The sequence below is a fragment of the Leiobunum rupestre genome, chromosome 9 (genome assembly GCF_980474605.1).
Source record: "Leiobunum rupestre chromosome 9, qqLeiRupe1.1.hap1, whole genome shotgun sequence".
Lineage (NCBI taxonomy): Eukaryota > Metazoa > Arthropoda > Arachnida > Opiliones > Sclerosomatidae > Leiobunum > Leiobunum rupestre.
Window position 1 is genome coordinate 13666255 of NC_143392.1, and position 18988 is coordinate 13685242.

Here is an 18988-nt window from a genome sequence, read left to right on the forward strand (position 1 = left end):
ATTTGATTTTTACGCAGGACAAATGACCAAGCATCGGAGATGCTGGGAGTCCCAAGGAGCGGCCCCTTGAATTTGGACTTTGGACACAATGGTGGAATGGTCGCTACACCCCAGCGCTGCCTGCATCTCCGGGTCAGACACTAGATATTGGTCGGAAGAAAGGACTAAGTCCAGCACATTATCACGTTGGTGGAGGCCACCATTTCTGGTGGGGCTGTCAATAATTTGAAATAGTGCATTTTTCTTCACACATTCTAGAAATGCTTTAGTAGAGTGACAGGCCAAGGGAGTGGTCATTAGAGTGGTCCAGTCAAAACGGGAGTAATTAAATTGAAGAGGGGTGTGGTGCAGGAATATCCAGGGTACATGTTAAAAATGGGTTTGCCAAAGGGTTCAGTATGGAAGCGTTTGGAGACTCGTTTGAAATATTTACAGTATTTACATAGAGATAAGGTTTATACAATGCAAAAGTGTTCAGTCTTGCTCGAAATATTTACAGTTACGTTAGGTTGGCTTCCCCTCCCGCAACACGAGTCTTTAATTCTGCAACCGCAAGTTTGTGGGCCTTCCTTTGGGCTGGGGAGCGATCGAAAGTACACGAGATCTTAATTGAGCAATGGCCGCCATCTTCTCGTGAATACCACCTATTCTCTCTTCTAGGGAAAGTTATTAGTTGCCATGCTTTGTAAACTTTAAAAAAAATATTTATACTATTATTAATAAATAGTATTTTATAGTTTAACTCTCGTACATGGTTTAAACATAAGCCAACAATTTCCAGGCTTCACAATTTCTAGACATAAAAATTAAACGTGAATCAAACCACTCAGTGCCGCCTTTCCCATTTGGCAAAAAGGGCACTGCCCTAGGGCCCCGAGCAGAGCAGGGTTGGCAAAATCCTTGTTTTTTTCAAAAAGAACAAAAACAATGTTTTTTATTGTTTTAAACAAGATTCATTGTTTTTAACTGTTTTTAAATCAAACAATAAAAAACACATAATAAACAATAAAAAACTATGTTTAAAACACGTTTTAAACTATTCATTATACTTATGAATCAGACTCACGAGTAAACTCATTTAAAGAAATATTACGTATCATTAAACGTATTATCATAAGTGGCCTAATTACCCTAAGTGTATCAATAAGATGATTTTTTCAATGATACCTTGTTTAACGAAAGTGACGTAAATGACGTCATGTTTTCCAGTGACGAAATTTGCGAGTCCTACGTTTCTTTGGTCTTTTTAGAACCAGCTCTAATTGAAGATTTTCTGTGGGAAAGGCTCCTATTGGCACACTTAGGGTAATTATGCCACTTATGGTATTATAAATAAACTCACAGGGCGAAGATCTAAAGAGTACACGCTTATTTAAACTAGACAAGAATTTCGACCAACCATTGACGGGCCATGACGGCCTAAGGGTTTTCGATGCCCCACGCAAATACTACCTAACCTGTAGTAGAGTTTTCAATATAGCTATCATCCTGGAATTTTCGGTCGCAAAGTACTAAGAAAGGGAAATAGCTAGTTATCCACACATGGTTTTTAGTTTTGGTTTACTGAAATGTGCACGTCTGCAGTCATAAATTATCACAAATAAACAATTTTATAAAAAATAAGAACTTAGATACCTCTATAATCTTAAAACTTCCATCACTTCATAAAATTTCAAAAAAATCGACCGAATCCCTTAATTTTTATCTAGGAGTGCTGCCTAGTTGGTATTAACCCGATCTGTCCAGACCGGCCGTGTTTCTTATCTCGTGCATAGGTAGGGTCCCAAGTAGATGTATATATTGGCCGCTATATACATTCTATTTAAACAAAAAGACAAAATTCAACGCGTTCGTAGGGTTTTTGCACTGGTAGGAAATTTATGAAATCATATCGAGCCCTTTCAGTCGCTCTTTTCAGATAATCTTAAAATCCAACTAGCCGTTATCAATACAATTTACCTTTCTTAGAGCCTTGGAATGGTTTTTTCTACCTTTTCCCTCATATTGAATAACCAAAATATTACAAAAAAACAATGAAACTTTACCTTATAAAAAACATGTTTAAAACAGATAGTTTAAAACGTTTAAAACAAATTGGTGTTTGTTTAAAATATTTGTTTTAAACGTGTTTTAAACCCTTGTTTTAAACATTTTGTTTAAAACTTGCCAACCCTGGAGCAGAGCCGTACCTAGACCAAATGGCGCCCTGGGCAAAACATCAAAATGGCGCCCTCATAACCTTATGTAGAAATATTTTATGAAAAACTAATACACAGAGAAAAATATTTATTTTAAAATAACATTGATTTTTACATACTCATACATAAGATATTTATTTTTACAATTTTAAATTTTAACTTTTCTGGCCTTTATTGCCGCAAACTTGTCGATAACCATATCGAAATTAGTTTTTTTTGACATTTCGTATTCTATCGATAAAATTGAGAGAGTTGTAAAAAATTCGAATGGCAATTGTTATATTTGGATATACATTTGTCAGCGAGTGTTCCAATATGGTATTTAAAAAATCTAAAGAATTTGCGCTTTCAAGATTGTCCATTAAAGAACTAAATAGATATTTAAAACTTTCAATTTCTGCTGATATTTTTATTAGATCTATGTCACCTGGATATTTTTCGCCTAATTTGACTGCTCGTTTTTTTTAAATCTTCAACTGGAAAGGTACAGTCCCGATCAAAAATTTCTGGCCGTTTTCTCTCGGCAGCCATTTTGTTTCTATTTTAGGTAGAGAGCCGAATGAGGACTTCTATGAAAGAATACCCGCACGAAAATAATATAGGTAAAAATTGATGCCCTACCAAAGCTGGAAATAGCCAAACCCCTCCAAAATGACGTCATGAAAAAATAAATAAAATATCTCGTGCCTACGCTTGTTCAAGCGGTATAATATTCGGAAACATAATCTGGTTTCATTTTTCAAAGCTGATTTGTGGTTGTAAAGTTATTGAAGAAATAGTAATGACGGAAAACATGAAAATTAACCCTAATTTAATTTTTAAGTGAAACAAAGCAAGCGTGAAAGTAGTATTTAAAATAATATCGCTCGAGATATTTTTTGCGTCTCGATATTTTATGAAAACTATAGGAGTTACCAGTCCAGTTTTTCTTTTAATCAAAAGGTTTAATAGCGTAGAGTAGCATATATTAATATGAAAGAGCTCTACTTGGTCGTTATGGAGATATGACGCGAAATTACGTAACCAACTTGTGGGTTTTATCGGTTTTTCCCTTATGAATAATTAACAAATAAAAATTACCTAATTAATAATTAATTTATTAATAATTAATTAGTTAATTTCACAATTTTTGCATTATTCAAGTTTTAATTTGATCAATTTTCGTCAGATTTAGTAATACTTAAATATTTTTACAGTTAATTTATTATTATGTAGTTAATTTCACATTCAAGCTTTGATTTTATCATTTTCTTTGTTTTTTTTAAGCTAGTTTAGTTATAAAACCATTTTAAATGTTGAAAATGGCGCCATCTATGAAAGTTAAACGATCCTTAGTGTAGTCTAACATTTCGATAAGTTTTTTTGTGAGTTTCGTGTGTTCTACTGTGTCCCAAAAATATCTTTTGTTAAACCTTTTTCGGCGAATTGACGGCAGTGTAGCCGCCGGACTAAGGAAAGCAAAATTCGTATTTGGACAATTCTAATACAGATATATTTATGTTTCATTATTTTCGAGTTTTAGTGAAATATTTTCAATTTATTTTTAATAAAATTTTTAATTTTTCAATATCAAATTTAAATAAAAATCTTCAATTTTTGCGCCCTGGGCCACTGTTCCGCTCGCCCTACCCAAGGGACGGTGCTGGCCCCGAGTTTCTGGAGGGCCCCATTTTTCAAATTGTGAAATGCAAAAGAAATTTTAATCACAAAAATGTTTTTAACATTGCTCGAAAGTCCTAAACTTCGTATTTAGTCGCGTGTATAGACAGGGTAAATCTAAAACGAATAAAGACTTTTGGTTGTTGGTATTTTTAAATTCAGAATAAGCTTCTTCTTCAGTAACCTTTAGTAGGACAAGTGAAACTATTTGAATCGATAGTTGTAGATTAGAGCGAGGATGGACTTCGCGCTGGAGGTTAGAAACTTGGGTGGAGTTACAGGGGATCGCCCATAGCTTTGCCCAGGGGCCTCCAATTAGGTAAAGATGGCCCTGAAACCACTATAAATTATCCGATTAAAAACCTACACACTCCAAAACGTTTTTAAATTATATATCTGCCCATCCAAACAAAACGAAATTAGGTATTTCAAAAAAATATATGTAAAACATAAAATTGAAACCATTTCAGAAGAACCTTTAATCAACTGGAAAAATGTGGGTATCCTAGAAGTATTATAAACAATATTTTTAATCCAAATAAAATAAAACAACGGTGCAAACAAAAGGAAATTTAAAGGAGCGTAAAAAATGTATGAAAATTGGAGTAAAACGTTTGGATTACTAAAGGTCATAACATCGACTTCGATAACGGTGAAGTTATAACAAAAGAAAACAAATATTTAAAGAGAGATTTCATTATTAAAAATATTGGGAAACTAAATTTGGATAACTGTAAAATCTGTATAAAAAATTGGGAGTAGTTAAAATTTAAAAAGGAAAACAGATAAAATTTGAAATAGTGAAAAACAACATTGCAAAAAATTGGTTGTAGAGAAATTAAAACAATAATTCTTAATATTTTAAGCACAACCGAGACACTTCGCTTGACAAGGGGTTACGAACCCGAAAGCGCTAATTTTAATAAATATAAAATTACCATGAAGTATCCGTCGTGCTTTTATTTATTTATTTATCTTGTTATTCTAACTCAGGAATTTACAATTGTGCAAAGAGTTCGGATTTAAAATGTTATATTTTTCTAATAATGATCTCAAAGATCTGACTTTCGAAATGTTTGTTACTTTTTCTAAGTATCAATAAAATTAGAAATCAAAACTATATTGTGCGAAGATTCATGTTTATATTTTACATAAACTACATCACCTAAAAAATATATCTCTCATATTTTATTAATTAAAGTTTAAAAGTATGGAATCTTGAAATGTTATGGGTCTATAAATTCTTATAAAGACAGACAACTTTGAAAACGGGGGCGCATTTAGAACTTATGCTGGGGAAAATTCGCGTAAAGATTTTCTACCGCGCCAGTGACGTCATTGAGTTCCAGTAACTCGAGCAGACGGGCTTATATTTATTTTAGATAAATTTATCATTATCTGGCCCATGGCCGCCGCTACTCACGGTCTACGGAAGACGGGAAGAGAGAAAAAATGGAGAGGGGCTTATTTCGTGTTTTCTCTTTACGCGCAACAACTTGGCTCGAACTCAATGTCCTCAAAATGAGGGGCGCGCTGTCTCTACCCACCAGACGAAGTATGGAAGTTATTCCCCACACGGGCCACACCTGTTTAAGTTAAAAGTAGTTTTTCCCTGGTGGCCCAAGTTTTCCATTGGTCATTGTAAATTTCTATAGGCCTCACAGATAAGTAGATAGGGGACCTCTGGCTCCGTGGGGAGTTCGACTAATAATCGGAGAGCTGAAATAATGGCGGTCAGTATACACTATACAGATGCCTCTAAGATAAAAATAATTCAACTTTTTATTTAATTCTCAAAATTTTCCCTCTTTTTACACAGCTAACGATATAATTTGAGGGAGTCCCGTGGACTCTTTACCCCCTTCTAAAGACATTTTTTTAGGAGTCTGCTACCCACCATACCGAAACCCGCGGATTTACGTTTTGAAATCGGCTCCATCGGCCAACCTCTTAGACAAAGACTATATAACGCTTCGCTTACTAGACAGGCGTGTTCCTAGGAAAAACCTGTTAACACCTCTGTAGCACTGTAAAAGCTGGGGTAATATTTGGACCCGCGGCTAGAGGCGCCACTAGTAACACAGCTCAAGCTAGGGGAAATTTTGGGCCAGCGTCGAGATGGAGCCACAATCGGTATGCAAGTTGAGCCATAGAACACGCCTGTCTAGTAAGCGAAGCGTTATATAGTCTTTGCTCTTAGAGCATGCACAATTTACGAACCTTGTGGTCAATTATACCTCCTCCCAGGAAATCGCCTAGAAGTAATATTTCCGAGAGCCAGGACCGCAAGTTATTGTTTATATAGTGCTGGTTAAATTAATCGAAATTTTTCACCTTAACGCCAGCAACAAGCGTTCCCCATGGCGTTCCCTTTTAACCAGGTAGCTTTTTTGGCATATTAAGGCTTGGCTAAAACACGACGTTCTGTTTACAGGTGAAAAGTTTCCATTATTTCCACAAGCACTATATAAACAATACCTTTCGGGTCCTGGCTCTCGGAAATATTACTTCTTGGAGATTTCCTGCAGTGTTGTCGGATTCAGATTTTCTTTTTAATACACCGAAAATGGCAAACTTTCGTTTTCCTGCGAAAATGTGGAGAAAGGAAATTAATAATATTTCGTGGCGTAGTAAGTACGATCAGCTGGGACCATAGAGTAACCCACTCACATAGAGTGGAAGGCTATCAGCGAAACTTGTGAACACTTTTCATACGCAACGTCTTGTTTTCGAGACGTGAAATAGACAAGGTGCCCTAAAGGTCATGCACAATATCTGGATAAAAACGTAAGTTTATACTCTAAAAACTGTAAAAACAACACCATCGCTCTTCGGACTATATTTATTCACGCCTCGAAAACAAGTTGGCCCGTTAGGATAAATGTTGCATGCCCTTCCGTAGGGTACTCCTCCCTGTTAAAAAAGGGACCATTGTAATTTATGTACGGTATTAAAGTCATTCATTCATTCATACTCTATCCTCCCTGTAAGCTTCGAGATCGACAACAGTATTGCGGTTACTTCGCAATAACAATTATTAATTTGTATTAACAATCGGAATTGTTTAAGTAAACGTGTTATAGACCTAAGCCCAGTAGCGTAGCCAGGATTTTGTTTCGGGGGGGGGGGGGCACACCATTGAAAAAAAAAGTAAAAAAATAAAAATATTTGTACGTACAACCATTCGTTTCGGGGGGGCATGTACCCCCTGTGCCCCCCTGGCTACGCCACTGCCTAAGCCCTAATTTTGATGTTTAAAATTGTTTATGTTAAATTTAAATTTACGCAATTTAGTTCTTAACGAGTGTTCTAAACGAGTGTAAAGACATTAAATTATTTTTGCTATTTTAAACTTTCAAGTTTCATTTAATTATAAAGATTACGAGGTAATGAAATAGTTAATTCATAAATTACAATTGGCTGAAATTATACTTTTACTCAGTTACCGAGTTACAATCAACCTCATTTACTCAGTAATCAATTAAATTGGCTAATTTACACATATTAATTTAACTATAAATTAGTCATTTACGTACCACGTCATATTTAATTATATTATGTAAGCGTCAATATAATAACGAGTACGTAGATGGCGATACCTGATCACTGCCCTTTTCTTTATTATTTTTGCCCCCTCTATACCCCACGGAAGGGGGTAGAGAGAACCGCTCGTCGAGAGGGACGGGAAACGAGCTTAAGGAGCTTTGTGTTTTATGACTCCGACAGCTGAGTACGCGCGGAATAACCGCTAACAAATGTAACCTTAACTTTGATTAAACTTTATACTTTTAACTATCACCACGTATTATTATTCTACGACATGCTTGCACACGCTTATAATTATTCAATTATAAATTAACTTAATTTATTATCTAAATAATAAATAAAACATTTATAATAAAGTTAATTTACTTACTTATCCATATCGTCATAAATACTTAACCTTTGGTATTATTTCTATTTATGGAAAGTTTATCTTCACAAAATTATTTATTTATATATTTAGCGATTACAAACATTTATTTGTGAACTTTGCGTCAAGACTATCTATTAAAAATAAATTCGCGAATAGAAAATAATAATATCGGGTTTTTATTCGTGTATTTTTTTACAAACTTATTTCTTTGTAAAAGGACCACACCGGCGTTTGAATTTGGCCTGTTTCACGCGCTAGTTTCCAGAAAAGGATTGGTCGTATTTGCTACCACGTGCTAAATTCAGTTTAATTTCTAAACGCCGGTGTGGCCCTTTAAATATATTTCATAATGCCATCAAGCTTGTAAATAAAAATTAACAAAATGCTTTCCGTCTCAAATGCATTCAAAATCGACGATCTTATTGGTCGACTAATACGGGAACTACGTCACTCGTTCGACTTCTACCCTCTTATCGAAAATCGATATCTTTATCGAACTGAAATCAAACAAGTTACAGAAATTATTTTATGTCGCATCTCGTTCGAGATTATGATCATTGTGTTCGTTTCGACTTCAACTCAAAAATTTCGCAGCCATCACTACCTGGAAGTTACACACAGCGCCAAGCTCGCATGTGGCGTATATGTGTGAACCTCTTTATCAAGTCGACCATTTTGTTTGGTGTCAACGTGGGCCTTAAATAAAGCTCCACTGAAGTCTTAACAGAATCTTAGGATTATTAAACAGCTGTGTCACGTGACTTCTTTAGAAACCACGGCCATGCACGTGCGATCGTAAATTGGAGTTCTCGTTCAAACAATAGTTGCTTTACCTTCCATGAGTTAAGAAAATATTTTTAACTACCCAAAATGACCGTGCGCCCATAAACATCTATAAAAAAAAACCCAATTTAAGTGGATAGTTCAATACGCTAGACCCTGATTTCAAACAAGGCCATGGCGGAAAAAAGAATAAACACCCCCGGATAAGATATATAGATCAACTACAATGGCATGATATTTTACAACGGTTTTATTTTCAAAGTAAGCATTAGGAAATTTCCATAAGAATGATTGAGTTGGCTTGGACCTTTTTCGCGCTTTCAATAAGAGTAGTCTATACGTCTTGGAGTTAACTTCTTCCCGGTTGATTGGTAACGTTATTTCCGGTTAGAGTGACTTCGGAGCCAAAGGCATCCAACCGCGGGGTTATTCGCGAGGAAGGTCAATGGCGGCATCCGAAAGATGGTATTTTACTAAAGAACAATTAAATAGTTCACCAAGTAAAGTATGTGGAATAGACGGAGACAAGGAACTGTCTTATAGACAACAAGCAGCTAATTTTATACAAGATATGGGACAACGATTGCAGGTGTATCCTTTTTTTAAAACACTATCTATTTTAAGCTACCTCGTTAAGCCTCGTTCATTCGCATTGCTTGCTTACGTGTTAGGCTTAGTGGGTGAGGTTAACAATGTTTTACAAAAGAACTATAATTTTTAGTCCGACTTACGGCCAAAAATTGCGGAATAATAAATATAAACATGGTATATTTTCGTTTAGTAAGTTAAACTACCTCATGAATATTGCACATTTTATTATATCAAGTATCTTAAAGCCCATGCACTGTACCATTGTTCCTTTATAACAAGCCTACATAAGCCTTGGCTTTGTTATAAAATTGTTGACTAATATGATTGCATAATGAAGTGAAACTGTAATTTTGGGTCAAAATGTTTGTTATTGGTTATTACCGCTTAACTTAATTACCTAATATAGTACTCAACTCTGCATCAATACCGCAATTGTTTACATGCACCGTTTCTATGTATTCCATTCCTTTACAAAATTTCATCGCCATGTAAGTCCCTTCAACCACTTAATATTGTTTTTACAAACTATATCTGAGCTCTATGATTGTATATCTATAGGCTATATCAACCTGCGCCCTGTTTTTGGCCGCAAAAGTTGAAGAACAACCTAGAAAACTTGAACATGTCATTAAAGTGGCGCACATGTTCCTTCACCGGGACTTACCGCCACTGGACATAAAGAGTGATGTGTGTATCTTCTAAAAACAATTTAATTGGTTTATATGTGTCGTAATCTTCATAACAATTGTAATATCCACAGGCTTATAATGACCAAACCCAAGAAATAGTAATAAATGAAAATATAATGCTACAAACACTAGGTAAATAGTCTTGCATATATTTCAGTAATTATTTGTAAACTAACTGTTCTAATTAACCCTTTTTTATAGGATTTGATATTGCGATAGATCATCCTCACACTTACGTTGTAAAATGGAGTCAGCTTGTAAGAGGTAAGCTGATTTACTGCTTAAGAGCTCTGCTTTATGATTAAATTAATCATTAATTATTATTATTTTCAGCTTCGAAAGACCTTGCCCAGACCTCCTATTTCATGGCCACCAACAGGTTGTGCTCTCTATTAACTCTCCGACTTTTATTTTTTGTTTGAGGGTCTATCGCTATAAGACCAATAGTATTTCTCAATTGAAAGTAAATTTGAGGGTAGAACAAAAATCTGTAAAAAAAATTAAATAGTTCAGTAAGTTGAGGTGGGTGAAACGTTAAAAATTCATTTCTTTAATGTGTGTAGTATAGTTTCGTTAACGATAGTGTTTTAAGGTATTCAGGGCTGTGCTAATGAAAGTTTTGTTTCTATTTCCAGCTTACATTTGACCACAATGTGCTTACAGTACAAACCAACCCTCGTGGCCTGCGTTTGTATTCATTTAGCTTGCAAGTGGTCCAACTGGGAGGTATATCCTTTTTTCTAATGGTTGACCCCATATCGGATAAAAGAACCGGTTTAAGCAAGTATCTGAATCTTTTATAGATTCCTCATTCGTACGAAGGAAGGGAATGGTATTTCTACATAGACCGATCGGTAACTTTGGAACAATTGGAAGGTATTCTACTTGGATAAACGCTAAAAAATGACTCTTGGCATATAACCACCTTTTACTTTTAACAGAGTTAACTTCGGAATTTTTAGCCATATTAGATAAATGTCCAAGTCGCTTAAAAAGGAAAATTATGAGTGGAAATTCCAAAGTAAATATATATTTGTCTCGATAGGTGCTTCAGTAAAACAGTGCAAGAAATAACAGCTAGTTTTCACAGGGAAGAAAGGTGTTGCTAGCGATTGTCAATGCCAAAAAAAATTATTAGGCATAAGAGTTTTTTGATACCTGCTGCTATTGCGTTTTAAGTCTTTTGGAAGAATGAAATCCCGCTTTAACTTGTAAATGCTTCACCTATTGACTTAATTTTTCTTGAGTACGAATTGTATTTGACTGTTTTGACTAGCCAGTCTAATCTAGTAAGATACCCACCAAAAATATTTCTTAAAATAATCCTGCTTTGGCTATGATTAGGGATGCACTGATATATCGGCCTATTTTTATAATATCAGCTTAAACAAAGCCGATACTGGTAATAGAAAAAAGAATTAAGAAAAAACTTTTAAAAATAAGAAATTTCTTGATTAACTAACTAATGATAATATTTTATTTGATTGACTGCGCCATAGACGCCAAACTTCAGAAACTAGATCATACCTTTTTTTAGACACTGGGTTACGAGTGTAAACAAATAAAAAATCTACGATACTCGATTTTTGATAGAAAATATGTATCAACTTAGATGAAAAGAAATATATTCGGGTAAGCTCTTGCTGCATAATTTTCTTAATGAAAAATTAGAATAAAATGGTACGACAGTGCACTGAACCATCTTTTACAATAATTTTATCATATACACAACTGTTATGATAGATAACTTTGTTAATATTGGCCAATATATCGGCTGTACCCATATCGGTGCATCCCTAGCTGTGATTGGGGAAGGCTAGAAGTTTTATTGAAGCATCTATTTAATTCGATTTGTAGAATTGTATCGTAACAAATTTTACTTTAACTTATTTTAAGGAAAATCAACTGGGTGATAAAGAAAAAGATAAAGACAACAAAAAATCTAAGACTGATAACCCGGGTCCCTCCACCTCCAATTGCGTGCCTGAAAATGATCGCGATTTAGAATCTTATCTTGAAAGCAAAGAGTTTTTAGACGCGCAAAGCGATGCTATGATGATGAGTCAGTCTAGTAGCAGAATAACCCCACCCTTAGAAAACCAGCAGAAATTTATTAGTAGCATGAAAGAAGTGATTGCGGTCCCAAGTACATCTCAAGTGGGAAAAGAAATGACTCCTCCTCGTCACCCGCACTTACTTGCTGCACCGAATAACGACGCTGCTGCCTCAATTTCGCCGTCCAAAAAGAAGGATAGGCCTGGTCATTCTTCAATTTCTTTGGCCACCTACCATGAAATGAAAGACAAGGAGAGAAAAGACAAGAGACGTCCGGAGCTCCCCAAATCCAGCAAAGGGGCGTACCCTGAAAAGGTTTTGGAAACTCAACACATTGCTCACTCTTCATCTTCCGCTAGTTCAAAACCGAAACCATTCGTTGACGATAGTAAGAGCCACGTGCAAGCTCATCATCATGAAAGAAGTTCTAAAAGCAGGCACGGATCAGCAGTGCCCAAGAACGAGGATTCTTCTGTTGAAAGAAGTAGTTCTAAACCAAGCGCCTCTCACCACAGTTCTAGAGATCAAAGGAGAGCCGAAATGGTTCAGGAACATTCCAATTCTCAACACGCGGCTGAAGTTCCCGATATGAAGTATCCGAAAGGATATCATTCGGAAGTTCAGCAAGGTCTGGTTATAAAAGAAGAGCCTGATAAAAATAATTATAGCTCTAAAAACCAGCATAATGATCTAGGTGGAGAAGAGGGTAAAAAATTAGAAAGTAGCCTTATCTCAAATGTCAGTCAATTGGACGAAAGGCTTCAAAACCTAATTAAGCCAAAAGAAGAACTACTACCTCCTTCAGTATCTCTCAATGTACCTAAATCGCCAGCAATAGCCACCAAGTCTCCGGCTGGTGGAAAATCAAGACAAAAACACAGCAGAACAAAGTCCCCGATTGTTAGTGGAGATCCCCAACCCGTTGCAACAGCGCCACAAACAATGGATAATCAAGCAGTCAACCAACTAGCAGCGCAACCGCAACCGGAAAAGAGGTCTCATCGTAAAAAGAGTCCGGCAAAGGATAAAGCTCATGGTATGAATCATAAAATAGATAGTAAATTGCGTCACCTTGAAAAAGAACCTTCCGTAGTATTGGAGCCTTTGCCTAGTAAATACGAGAAGGTAGATAGGAGAATTAAGCTGGAGAAAACCACAACTCATCGGGCGGAAGCGAAGGAAACGCTGCCAATTAACGCGTCTACATCTTCTGTATCAGGCAGTTTAAAAATAACCATTCCTAAAGACAAAATAATGTTGGGATCAGCTAAGCATCAAGACGAGGGCCAAAAGGATAAAACAAATCTGGGCGCTAGCAGTCCGCCGAGAGAAGCCTTAAAAATTAAAATTCCAAAAGTCAAGTTAGCCACACCTTCTGAAACGAAAACCACAGCTGCCCATCCTTCCTTGCCAATTATTACTAACGCAACGCCAGCCACGGCTTCTACGAGCGGTGGTAGCACGGGACTTAAGATAGTAATTACCAAAGATAGGTTAAATTCCGGAACTTACAGCTCCAGCGTTTCTCAGAAACCGGAAAAGGAGTCTAGAAAGCGCGGACACCATTCGAAAGAACACTCTTCTAGTAATCAAGATAACCAAAATGTGGAAAGTGGCTATCGAGGTGCTAAATTATCTAGGACTAACACTCCAATTTCTGGTCGAGGACGTGGCAGAAGAAACGTGAACCAAACCATGCCTCCTCACCATCCGCAGGATAAGAATGGAAATCGTATGGCCAATCAGCACTATGCTTCCTCAAATGGCAAGGGAAATATGCACATGGCAAACTTTCCGCAGCCTCCTCCTCCTCAATATAACATGATGGGCTATGCCGGGCCTGACTTTTTCCCACAATTTTATAATTATCCTCAAACTCAGATGTCACAAATGGGCTTCAACCCTCATCAACAAATGTATTCAAATTTACAACCTCCTCCGCATATGTTAAACAACCAGCCACCTCCTTTACCTCGCGAGCCACCCTTGCCGAGGGAACCACCGCCTCCACCCCCACCTCTACCACCAGGTGATCGTTAAGGTTTAGGTTAGGTGTAAAAAATTATTTCTTTAATTTTTTTTCAAAAAATTGTTGGTTGGAGTATGTTTTTCATTCGTTCATGTAAATAAAACAGTTTTCCTAAACGACGGTATTAAACTAGTAATATATTGGGAGTTAAAAATGATATAATGACGAATTGGTGACAAAAAAAACGCAAAAATAAATCCTCGAAAATTAAAGAGTAAAATCTTTAGGAAAAAAAATATAAAATTAAAAAAAAAAACAAAGTTGCACAAAACCATTGTGCGATAACTCTCTACTTCTAATTAATTTTCCTTTTTATGAAGAATTTTTGTAAACGATGTAATGTTATCTACTTTTCAAAACTACTGGAGAGTCATGCGAGTCAAAAATGATTTAAAAAAAACTTAACGCACTGTGGGAAAAACAATGCCCAAATTTGATATTTGGGAGCTAAGATGACTATTGTTAAATAAAGGCTAAAATGTTATTAATTTTTGGGTTTTGTTCAAAACGTATTTTCACAACATAACTCAAAAATGAACGTTTGTATTTTCTTATGTAAAAGATACGAAAACATCCTAAAATTTAAAAAAAAACGCCTTTTCTAAATAGACCAATGGGAAATTATAATAAAAATAATTACTGATTGAAATAAAAAAAATTAACGATAGAAACGATCACGCTATGATAAAAGAAATCTGGTCTAAAATTGGCCTACGAGCCCCTGTAGAAGTGTTCCAACGGTTTCGCGTCGCGGTATCGCGGGTAGTTCAACATTCAGGGGCAATTGTAAAAAAATTAAAAGTGAAAATATAAAATTTTTGTCAACCATTATGTTTGTTTAAGGTACGCAAAAAAACCGTGTTGACAGAATTTGGGCATGGGTACAAGACGGATAAATAATCCTAGCGCCTACACCCGGGGGTCCGCCGTGAAAGAAAGTAGAGAATCGCGAAGCCTCGGATGTCTCTATATTCCTATACGTTATCAAACGGTCGTAATTTTCGGTCTGTCAACACATAATTGATTTGCTAGCCGGCGCTGGAAGCCGATTTGAGCGCTGTTCGTGACACATTATCCGAGAGCGCGCGCTATTAGAAGCGACCAAGATTCGAGAGGGAGGGAGGCGGAGCTATCCGGGATTGGCCCCGCCCACGGCCTCGCGCCAACGAGCCTATGCGGAACGGAGAGGAACCTTTCACCTCCCTTCCGCGTGGAGTCGGTAGGTACTCGCGTTTTGTGCCAGAGGAAAGAGAGCCAGTCGAATAGGTATAGGCCCATCAGCATCATCATCGGACGAGAGGGGGGACCAAAAAGGAAAACAACATTAAAATCCCATTGGTATATCTTGGCAAGCAACATTTTCCGAACTCGACAAAAGTAAATCCCATTGTCCCGGCACCTCCAAACTTTGTCTCGTCACTTCTTCAAGTTTCCGACGGTTGAAATCTATCCGCGTTCTACGGTTTTCGTAAAATGTTCCTTACTGACCAAAGTGTTAAGAATCGAGACGGAATTGTTTAAAGATAATTTATAAAAGATAGAATATCAAATAGAAGCGATGTCTTCGAAATCGTCGACGGAAGTATCGAAATCCTTCCGAATTGACGCCCTTCTGGCCCGCGCGGACAGAGCGCCGAGGTCGCCGACGTCCCAGTCGGAGAGCAACGGAGGGTCGCCGCCTCTGAGCCCCGGAGGCGCGTCGGGCAGCTCGGCCCCGTCCCCGGCGACCACCCCGACGTCGCAACGGCCCGAGTCGTCTTTCCTCGGGCCCCGCAACTCCTCTCCCAACTGCGACGCTTTCCACGCCGTCAATCCGTCGAGGGGCCCCGGAAGCGGACTCTTCATTTCCGGGTACCCGAACCAGCACCACGGGGTGCCCTTCTTCACGCCCAACACGCTCTACGCCACGTACGGGGGTCACGGCTCATTGTCCGTGCACCACGCCGTCCAGAGCAGCGCCTTCCACCCGCCTTCGGCCGCCGCTGTGGCTGCCGCGGCGGCCGGCGGTGACCCTTCTTCAGCTGCCGCGCTGGCCGGACTTAAAAGCGGACACGTCTCTTTGGACTGGTTAGCGAGAGCTGGGATGTTCTATCCGAGATCCTACGACATGTCCGGTAAGTTACGGCCATCTCAATTTACTTTTATAAATAAGTTCCATTTATACTTTACGTCTCTCAATTTTAAAGGAAATAAAATTAATAAGCTAACCGTCGTAAAATGATAAAATTCTACTCGGTAAAATGTAAAATATTAGATACATTTTAATTCGAGATAATCCTAAATGCCCAAAAATCAATGGTATGTAGACAACCCAATATTATCTTAATTTCAAAGTCTCACAACCTTTCATTTTCTCCATTTAAAATAAAGTATAAAATAGTTAATTTAATATCGTATATAGACATCCCAATATTATATTAATTTCAAAGTCTCACAACCTTTCATTTTCTCCATTAAAAATAAACTAATACATATAAAATAGTTAATTTAATATCGTATATACTACTATATAGACTCGCAATATTAAATTAATCCCAAAGTCTTACAACCTTTCATTTTCTCCATTAAAAATAAACTAATACGTATAAAATAGTTAATTAAATATCGTATATAGACATCCCAATATTATCTCAATTTCAAAGTCTTACAACCTTTAATTTTCTCCATTAAAAATGAACTATAACTTTTTAAAATAGTTAATTAAATATCGTATATAGACAACCCAATATTAAATTAATCTCAAAGTCTTACAACCTTTCATTTTCTACATTAAAAATAAACTATAACGTATAAAATAGTTAATTAAATATCGTATATAGACAATCCAATATTATATTAATTTCAAAGTCTTACAATCTTTAATTTTCTCGATATAAAATAAACTATAACGTATAATATAGTTAATATAATATCGTATATAGGCATCCCAATATTATATTAATTTCAAAGTCTTACAATCTTTCTTTTTCTCCATTAAAAATAAACTATAACGTGTAAAATAGTTAATTTAATATCGTAATACTTCTACCGTTACAGAAAATACCATTTCAGCATTGCATTTTACGTTATAGGTCATATAAAATGTAATTTATATCTTTGTAAATTTATTGTTTCCGTTGGAAATACCTACTTTGCAAACGGATATAGCTAAATCTTAATTATATCGGCCTAAAAAGCCTTAGCTATACGTTATTCCACGCCTCTTATAACACACTTAAAAGGGTTTTTCATTGACCATTGGTTGCAGGATGGATGATCCAATTATTTCCCAATACATAACAGTGAGTGAGACATCAGATATGGAAATTTCCCCGGGCAGGGGGGAGTTCAGTTTTCTAATCGCCAGTAATTACAAGCGTTTAGCAGATAAGTGACTTCCTTCTTGAAAATAACCGCTATCAACTGCCAGTCCCCCCCCCCCTCCTCTTTATCTTTCACACATTTAATAAAAAGGTGCCTGATAAAAGACACTCAAATAATATTAACGCGCCATCTGCTTAGAGAGGCAAATAATATACCACGAGGCTATTCCGATATTCTATACATGTAGAGAATGTTAAGGATCTTCACCTCTTGTGTAGAGAATTATCGAAAAATTCTTGACAACTTGAAGTTGCGCCTATCAAAAATCGACAAAAAGCGATCCTAGAGTAATTTTTGTGAGTGAAGTCATATTTGTAAGATAGCGACCACCTCTCGATATACCCTCGAACAAACTAATTTTAAGCGTTCATAAAAGATTCCAAATTTGACAAAATGAAACCACTCCATTTAGATAACTTTTTTCCCTACATCGATGATAACGAGATTTCCCGTCTACACTAAAAAAATACTTCAAATCTCCTCAAAATCACTGTAATATGCGGGTTATACAACGTACAGTAGCCATTCATTTCTTCATATTGAACTTCAGCAATTGCGTCAGCAATATTGGGTTAAATCAATAAATTTTATCTTTTAAACATTTTATAATATATTTTCGGTTGGTTTTTTTCAAAAAGATCATTTTGACCATAAATTTTTGGGATACAAAATTAAATAACAATGCCGTTCTTTGTACTTTAAATCTTTAAATTTTATATGATCAAAACTTAGTTTTTCAAATTAGAATGTTTTTAAGCTTATAGTTATAGGTGTACCTTTCCAATATTTAATATATTTTATAACATCATTTGAAAATAAAATAGCATTGTTGTTCTTGTATTTTTAAATCTCAAATTTAAATTTTCCCAATTGGTTTTCAATTACAATGTGCAGGTAACTATTATTGGTCAGTTACTATTTTAATCCGCTTAAAAAACTATATAACATGTAGATAAATATAATATAAATGTTACTATCTCAGACAGATACAGTCATAATGTAATTACCACTGACTTTATTACGGTTGATTACAAAGGTTGTTATGACTAAATTATAAGTAGTGTAATAAATATAGATAATAAAAAATACAGGAATATTCCTTGTTCTTTCAATAGTTCGTTCTTTAAACTGTTTTAATGTAGATCTTACGTCACTATATTTACCTATTTTCTAACGCTCATGCAAATCGCGCGCGCGAAGATAATTCTACCAAAGCTCAATCTTGCGAAGTCTTCTAATTTTAACAAGATGGATAAGCGTAAAAAATGTATAGAAAGAACTATTTAAATAAATCCATCCAGCAATTCGATTTTATGAACGGTCCACGTGTTTTCAATATATCAGAATCAGTAATCTCGCGAAATGTAACACATCCTGAACACATACGGAGCGTCAAATCTAAAGAAGTTGATTTGGAGGGGAGCGCGTCACTTAAAAGTCATTTGGAAAACATTATCACAATCCAAGATAAGAAAAATTTAGAAAAAAATATGGCGTTAAGTCAACTAATCAGAAAAATGTCCGTTGTACTAAGAGGAAAGGACACGAGATAATTATAGAGATTTGTATGTTCGAAAAATCGAGACTGAAAATGGTGTGAAAAAAGTTGATTTAACCCTTTGACATATTACTTATTTTGGTCTAATGTCAGCTAGGAAAGTTGATATATTTGAGGTTTAGCTAATTATGGCACCGCGACGCTGAG

General features: G+C 36.1%; 2 protein-coding genes across 4 annotated transcripts in view; both read left to right on the forward strand.

The window, feature by feature from the left end:
• Nucleotides 1-8528: 8528 nt before the first annotated feature.
• CycT (Cyclin T) lies at nucleotides 8529-14408 on the forward strand. 3 transcript variants are annotated; one of them, XM_090158064.1, is made up of 12 exons: nucleotides 8529-8817; nucleotides 8948-9147; nucleotides 9554-9635; nucleotides 9706-9834; nucleotides 9908-9968; nucleotides 10038-10100; nucleotides 10170-10215; nucleotides 10472-10562; nucleotides 10640-10712; nucleotides 10778-10857; nucleotides 11733-12927; nucleotides 12985-14408. In XM_090158064.1, the coding sequence occupies exons 1-12, from the start codon at nucleotides 8788-8790 to the stop codon at nucleotides 13929-13931; spliced, it is 2997 nt and encodes a 998-aa protein (XP_090014190.1). In that variant the 5' UTR covers nucleotides 8529-8787; the 3' UTR covers nucleotides 13932-14408. The 3 variants fall into 3 exon arrangements, with proteins under 3 accessions (XP_090014190.1, XP_090014188.1, XP_090014189.1); XM_090158062.1 differs by having other exon boundaries at nucleotides 11733-14408; XM_090158063.1 differs by having other exon boundaries at nucleotides 10799-10857; nucleotides 11733-14408.
• Nucleotides 14409-15401: 993 nt separating this feature from the next.
• Nucleotides 15402-18988, forward strand: part of LOC149926613 (uncharacterized) — a 42124-nt gene continuing 38537 nt past the window's right edge. The window contains exon 1 of the mRNA XM_090158799.1: nucleotides 15402-16034. Coding sequence (XP_090014925.1) covers nucleotides 15479-16034 — 556 coding nt within the window. The 5' untranslated portion in view covers nucleotides 15402-15478. The remainder of the gene's footprint in view (nucleotides 16035-18988) is intronic.